General features: G+C 32.9%; 1 protein-coding gene across 1 annotated transcript in view; it reads left to right on the forward strand.

The window, feature by feature from the left end:
- The first annotated feature begins 361 nt into the window (after positions 1 to 361).
- Positions 362 to 7,318, forward strand: part of LOC125044607 (myosin heavy chain, muscle-like) — a 25,857-nt gene continuing 18,900 nt past the window's right edge. The window contains exons 1-15 of the mRNA XM_047641356.1: positions 362 to 890; positions 1,010 to 1,037; positions 1,162 to 1,261; positions 1,367 to 1,456; positions 1,569 to 1,731; positions 2,042 to 2,145; positions 2,332 to 2,469; positions 2,599 to 2,868; positions 2,998 to 3,168; positions 3,294 to 3,624; positions 3,838 to 3,890; positions 4,051 to 4,138; positions 4,831 to 4,948; positions 5,240 to 5,357; positions 5,510 to 6,502. Coding sequence (XP_047497312.1) covers positions 377 to 890; positions 1,010 to 1,037; positions 1,162 to 1,261; positions 1,367 to 1,456; positions 1,569 to 1,731; positions 2,042 to 2,145; positions 2,332 to 2,469; positions 2,599 to 2,868; positions 2,998 to 3,168; positions 3,294 to 3,624; positions 3,838 to 3,890; positions 4,051 to 4,138; positions 4,831 to 4,948; positions 5,240 to 5,357; positions 5,510 to 6,502 — 3,279 coding nt within the window. The 5' untranslated portion in view covers positions 362 to 376. The remainder of the gene's footprint in view (positions 891 to 1,009; positions 1,038 to 1,161; positions 1,262 to 1,366; positions 1,457 to 1,568; positions 1,732 to 2,041; positions 2,146 to 2,331; positions 2,470 to 2,598; positions 2,869 to 2,997; positions 3,169 to 3,293; positions 3,625 to 3,837; positions 3,891 to 4,050; positions 4,139 to 4,830; positions 4,949 to 5,239; positions 5,358 to 5,509; positions 6,503 to 7,318) is intronic.

Consider the following 7,318-nt stretch of genomic DNA (forward strand, 5'->3'; position numbering starts at 1 on the left):
TTTAAATGCTTTGAAACAAGTCTAGACGAAGCAAATCCAGAGTGGGCAATTGTAATGCAACCGAAGGGAGGCTGAACAGCTGAAAGTAGTCCTAAAACAACGGCTGACTTTCGGATGTAGCACCTGAGCTTATGTAGCATTTTCTTCGCATGTGTATAAATGCTTATACATGTGCTAGGGTCTGTGTTAGCATGTGTGTATGCGTCTTCGTGACCAATTGTGTTTTTGTATGTCGATGTTAGTTACTCATTAAATGGATTGCTTAAAATACCATTATTCTTAATCATTCGTCAAATTTAATTAACTAATCATCTTATTTTGCAGATCTCAGGTCGTAAGCAAATCCGTCGTTTGTGTCTGTGATCGCACCACCACCATGCCTGGCCACGTGAAGAAGAGCACGGGTCCCGACCCCGATCCCACCGAATACCTCTTTATCTCGCCCGAGCAAAGGCGACTCGATCAGACGAAACCTTATGATCCTAAAAAGTCTTACTGGGCTCCCGATCCCGAGGAAGGCTTCATTGAGTGTGAACTTCAAGGTCCAAAGGGCGACAAGTTGGTAACAGTTAAGCATCCTAGTGGCGAGATGAAGGACTTCAAGAAGGAGCAGGTCGGACAGGTCAACCCTCCCAAGTACGAGAAGTGTGAGGATGTGTCCAACTTGACCTTCCTTAACGATCCCTCCGTCTTCTACGTCCTCAAGTCCCGTTACCAGGCCAAACTTATCTATACATACTCTGGTCTTTTCTGTATCGCCATCAACCCCTACAAGCGTTACCCCATCTACACCAACCGTGCCGTCAAGATCTACATGGGCAAGAGGCGTAATGAGGTTCCCCCTCATCTCTTCGCCATCTGCGACGGTGCTTACCAGAACATGACCATGGGTATGCACTTAGCCGTTTTACTTTCTTAGAAACGAAACTTCGCATGTGATATACAGAAAAAAAGCGAATGACATTTTTTTTTTTCTGTCTATTAATATTTTTTCTTTCTTTCTTTACAGATCGTCAGAATCAGTCTATGCTCATCACGTAAGTGATTATATTGTAACATTTAAACTGCGGTAAAACAAATAATAAAGCAATATTTTGAGTATCAAATGTGTGAAAGAAATTTATATAAAGGTTCTATATCCAATCACTATAATTCTTACAGAGGCGAGTCTGGCGCTGGAAAGACAGAGAACACAAAGAAGGTGTTGTCTTACTTCGCCAACGTCGGTGCCAGCGAGAAGAAAGAGGGCGAGAGCAAACAGGTAAGATATTACCCTGTTGGATACCCAATTTGATCAGTAATATTACGATATCTGGCGCAGATCAAAAATGCAACACCTACGTTAATTTCGTTTCCCCAAATGCAGAATCTAGAAGACCAGATCATCCAGACCAACCCCATCCTTGAGGCCTATGGTAACGCCAAGACCACCCGTAATGACAACTCATCTCGTTTCGTGAGTATTTCCATTGATCGTCTTCGTTTGTAGAATAAAATGCTGATGTATAATGAAATAAATAGCCTCATTGTACAACCTGTAATACGTTCACTTATTTCACGGAACACAGGGTAAGTTCATCCGCGTCCACTTCGCTCCCAACGGCAAGCTCTCTGGCGCTGATATCGAGGTCTACCTGCTGGAGAAGGCTCGTGTCATCTCCCAGTCCCCCGCCGAGCGAGGTTACCATATCTTTTACCAGCTCATGTGCGACCAGATCGATTACATCAAGAGTAAGTCTGCAATGTCATGATCAGCCAGATGTTCATGCCATATGACAGTTTCTGGGACACACCTTCTACACGTACATGTTAAATAGAGCTAAAATGACAAATACACACACACATACATGCATACATATCTATGTGTGTGTGTGTGTGTGACCTCCCAGTCCCCTGTCGAGCGAGGCTACTATATCTTCTACCAGCTTATGTGCAATCAGATCGATTATATCAAGAGTAAGCATATACGTTATCTTAATTCATATTCCATTTACTAACAGCGACCCACATTATAAGTTCTACATCAAATTCTTATCCTCAGAAATATGCTTACTGTCTGACGACATTTACGACTACCACTACGAGGCTCAGGGAAAGGTCACTGTCCCATCCATCGATGACAAGGAGGACATGCAATTCACTCATGTAAGTATACATTTACATATTAATTTATATGTCATATACATTTGAAGTGTGTATATATATATATATATATATATATATATATATATATATATTACAGAGACATACGTATGCAATCTGATTCATAGGAAAACCTAGATCACAAGTGAGCTTCCGATTTAATTCAACTTTTTTTTCATACACGTGAAGGATGCCTTCGATGTCCTGAACTTCTCTCACGAAGAAAGAGACAATTGCTACAAGATCACAGCTTGCGTCATGCACTTTGGTAACATGAAGTTCAAGCAGAGGGGTCGCGAAGAGCAAGCCGAACCTGATGGCACTGAGGTATGACTTCAGCTGACATGAAAATAATTCTGACATAATTCGAGTTCAGTCCTATTCATCATCGCTATAATATTTACCATTATTGTGATCATTATCATTATGATTACTGTTATATTATCCTTTCAAAAGACTGGAGAAATCGTTGGCAAGCTGCTCGGTGTTGACGCTGAGGAGCTGTACAGGAACTTCTGTAAGCCCAAGATCAAGGTCGGTGCCGAGTTCGTCACCAAGGGTATGGGCGTCAATGCTGTCAACTACAACATCGGTGCCATGGCCAAGGGTCTCTTCTCACGAGTGTTCTCATGGCTCGTCAAGAAGTGTAACTTGACACTCGAGACTGGCCAGACTCGCGCCATGTTCATTGGTGTGCTTGATATTGCCGGCTTCGAGATCTTCGATGTAAGAAATTATTTCCATCACGATAGGATATTGAAATCTATGTATTCTGTAATATCCCTGCTTTGAAAAAATCAAACAAACAAAGCAGTGTTATCATATGCTTTATGACATTTTTTTTTCTTCCTTTAGTTCAACGGCTTCGAGCAGATCTGCATCAACTTCTGTAACGAGAAGTTGCAACAGTTCTTCAACCACCACATGTTCGTACTGGAACAAGAAGAATACGCAAAGGAGGGTATTGTCTGGCAGTTCGTCGATTTCGGCATGGATCTGCAGGCCTGCATTGAACTCTTCGAGAAGGTATGTTATTGACGGTATTAGTTTCATCAGTTATTACTCCCGCCCTGACTAAACAGTCTTTAGTTATCTAACACGGATATTATTTCCTATAGTTTAATTATAACATTTATTCTGTTTTCTTCTAGAAAATGGGTCTCCTCTCCATCCTTGAGGAAGAGTCCATGTTCCCCAAGGCTACTGACAAGACCTTCGAGGAGAAGCTGAACAACAACCATCTCGGAAAGTCTCGTTGCTTCATCAAGCCCAAGCCTCCAAAGCCCGGCCAGCCTGACAACCACTTTGCCATCGTTCACTACGCTGGTACTGTGTCCTACAACCTGACTGGCTGGCTTGAGAAGAACAAGGATCCTCTCAACGACACCGTCGTCGACCAGCTCAAGAAGGCCTCCAACGCCCTCACAGTCGAGATCTTCGCTGACCATCCCGGCCAGTCTGGTGATGCTGGCGGAAAGGGAGGTATGTATGTAAAGATATAGATAGTTTAAAGCAATGTTATATATGTTACTCTCATTATAAACTCTAATGATTATTAGTCATATTACATACATTCTAACAAAATTAAATTAATTTTCTATATTTTTGTATACGCATTTTCGAGCAGGCAAATGTTATCTTGTAATTATTGAAATATATACTTATAGTAAATCATTTGTAATTTCCAAACATCAGGAAAAGGTGGTAAACAGCAAACTGGATTCAAGACAGTGTCATCCGGTTATAAGGTATGGGATGAGAATATAAATCAGTACTAAAGACATTTGTATACTTATCATGTCAGTAATGTAGACTTTTGTATGCTTATATAAATATGCACATATTTTCATCCGTATGACTGTTTTCTCCTTTATTTTTTCAAGTGCCTGTTATGCATTATTTTTACAGGATCAACTTGCCAACTTGATGAAGACTCTCAATGCTACTCATCCTCATTTCATCCGTTGCATTGTGCCCAACGAGTTCAAGAAGCCAGGTAAATCAAGAAATTCGATTGAGAAATGCATTCTGAAGATTATACGTGTCTGTGTATATATATGTGTATGTGTGCATATATATACATATATATCGCATACATACACCGACACGCACACACGCAGGCATATGAAATACATACACACATATATATCTATATATTTCTATCTATATGTCTGTATATATCTATCTATATATCTATATATATATATATATGTTTATAAATACCAATATATATATTAATCTATGCATATGTACACACACACACACACCCACATACACGCACACACACCCACATACACACACATACGCACACACACACATAGACACACACAAACACACACACACACACACACATATATATATATATATATATATATATATATATATATATATATATATATATGAGTGTGTGTGTGTGTGTGTATACATATGCATATATATGTGTGTGTGTAAATATGTGTATGTATATATATATATATATATATATATATATATATATATATATATATATATATACATATCTACTTGCGTGTGTCTGTATGTGTATATTTATATATTACTGTGTATGTATATATTTACACACACACGCATACATATGTATCCGTTGTATGTTGTACTATATATACGTACTACACTGCAAAACAAATAACGAAACTGTAGCAAGTAACGTCCGTTTTCTTATACTCACAGGTGCTGTTGATGCTGGTCTCATCATGCATCAGCTGACCTGTAACGGTGTACTTGAGGGCATCCGTATTTGCCAGAAGGGCTTCCCCAACAGGATGCCTTATCCTGACTTCAAGCAGCGGTTAGTTTTTCATCTTATAATTTGCAGAATCATTAATGATATGTGTCCTGACACCTGAGTGGATAGAATCGTTGTGATTCCATTTTCAAAATGCTAGTTAAAGCTACGGTACACTTCAAAGATTTCTTGCTCTTAATAATATACTTAAGAAATGTGTTGTAATTTCTTAAAGTTAAAAGATTAGTGCAATTAAATAATACAGCTGAAGTAAATAAGACGAAAATCATCTACGCTAAATGAAAATACACCCATAATATATTCAACCCTATTCGTTTGATCTCTACGTTCTAGTTACAATATTCTGGCTGCCCAAGAGATGATCGAGTCGAAGGACGACAAGAAGGCAGCTGAAGCCTGCTTCCAAAAGGCCGGTCTCGATCCTGAGTTGTATCGCTGCGGAAACACAAAGGTAAACACCCAACGTCTATATAATTTTCCTGTATATTTTCATCTATTTTATCCGCCTGCTTTTATAATCCTAGATTTTTAACAAAATAATTTGCTGTTCCATTCGAGTCGCATACGCAACTTCTCTATCGTTTAATTTGCTACGGCTCACAGGTGTTCTTCCGTGCCGGTGTCCTGGGTAGACTCGAGGAGATCCGTGAAGACCGCGTGGTCCTGCTCCTCACCTGGTTCCAAGCATGGGTTCGTGGCTACATCAGCCGCAAATTCTACTCCAAGATGCAGAAGCAGCGCACTGCCCTCATTGTTGTGCAGCGCAACCTCAGGAAGTTCAAGATCATGCGCGCTTGGCTCTGGTATGAGATGTGGATCAAGCTCAAGCCTAAGCTCTGCGCAACTCGTATTGAAGACGAGTTGGCTAAACTGGAGGAAACTGCTGTAAACGCTGAAGCTCAATTTGAACAGGAGGTTAAGGCCCGCCAAGAACTCGAAATCACGAACGCTGCTCTTCTCGAAGAGAGAGCTGAGCTCATGCTGGCTCTTGACTCCTCCAAGGGTGGCATGTCTGAATATCTGGACAAGCAGGCCAAACTACAGGCACAGAAGGCAGAACTTGAAAAAAAAAAAAAAAAAAAAAAAAAAAAAAAAAAAAAAAAAAAAAAAAAAAAAAAAAAAAAAAAAAAAAAAAAAAAAAAAAAAAAAAAAAAAAAAAAAAAAAAAAAAAAAAAAAAAAAAAAAAAAAAAAAAAAAAAAAAAAAAAAAAAAAAAAAAAAAAAAAAAAAAAAAAAAAAAAAAAAAAAAAAAAAAAAAAAAAAAAAAAAAAAAAAAAAAAAAAAAAAAAAAAAAAAAAAAAAAAAAAAAAAAAAAAAAAAAAAAAAAAAAAAAAAAAAAAAAAAAAAAAAAAAAAAAAAAAAAAAAAAAAAAAAAAAAAAAAAAAAAAAAAAAAAAAAAAAAAAAAAAAAAAAAAAAAAAAAAAAAAAAAAAAAAAAAAAAAAAAAAAAAAAAAAAAAAAAAAAAAAAAAAAAAAAAAAAAAAAAAAAAAAAAAAAAAAAAAAAAAAAAAAAAAAAAAAAAAAAAAAAAAAAAAAAAAAAAAAAAAAAAAAAAAAAAAAAAAAAAAAAAAAAAAAAAAAAAAAAAAAAAAAAAAAAAAAAAAAAAAAAAAAAAAAAAAAAAAAAAAAAAAAAAAAAAAAAAAAAAAAAAAAAAAAAAAAAAAAAAAAAAAAAAAAAAAAAAAAAAAAAAAAAAAAAAAAAAAAAAAAAAAAAAAAAAAAAAAAAAAAAAAAAAAAAAAAAAAAAAAAAAAAAAAAAAAAAAAAAAAAAAAAAAAAAAAAAAAAAAAAAAAAAAAAAAAAAAAAAAAAAAAAAAAAAAAAAAAAAAAAAAAAAAAAAAAAAAAAAAAAAAAAAAAAAAAAAAAAAAAAAAAAAAAAAAAAAAAAAAAAAAAAAAAAAAAAAAAAAAAAAAAAAAAAAAAAAAAAAAAAAAAAAAAAAAAAAAAAAAAAAAAAAAAAAAAAAAAAAAAAAAAAAAAAAAAAAAAAAAAAAAAAAAAAAAAAAAAAAAAAAAAAAAAAAAAAAAAAAAAAAAAAAAAAAAAAAAAAAAAAAAAAAAAAAAAAAAAAAAAAAAAAAAAAAAAAAAAAAAAAAAAAAAAAAAAAAAAAAAAAAAAAAAAAAAAAAAAAAAAAAAAAAAAAAAAAAAAAAAAAAAAAAAAAAAAAAAAAAAAAAAAAAAAAAAAAAAAAAAAAAAAAAAAAAAAAAAAAAAAAAAAAAAAAAAAAAAAAAAAAAAAAAAAAAAAAAAAAAAAAAAAAAAAAAAAAAAAAAAAAAAAAAAAAAAAAAAAAAAAAAAAAAAAAAAAAAAAAAAAAAAAAAAAAAAAAAAAAAAAAAAAAAAAAAAAAAAAAAAAAAAAAAAAAAAAAAAAAAAAAAAAAAAAAAAAAAAAAAAAAAAAAAAAAAAAAAAAAAAAAAAAAAA

The sequence above is a fragment of the Penaeus chinensis genome, chromosome 36 (genome assembly GCF_019202785.1).
Source record: "Penaeus chinensis breed Huanghai No. 1 chromosome 36, ASM1920278v2, whole genome shotgun sequence".
Lineage (NCBI taxonomy): Eukaryota > Metazoa > Arthropoda > Malacostraca > Decapoda > Penaeidae > Penaeus > Penaeus chinensis.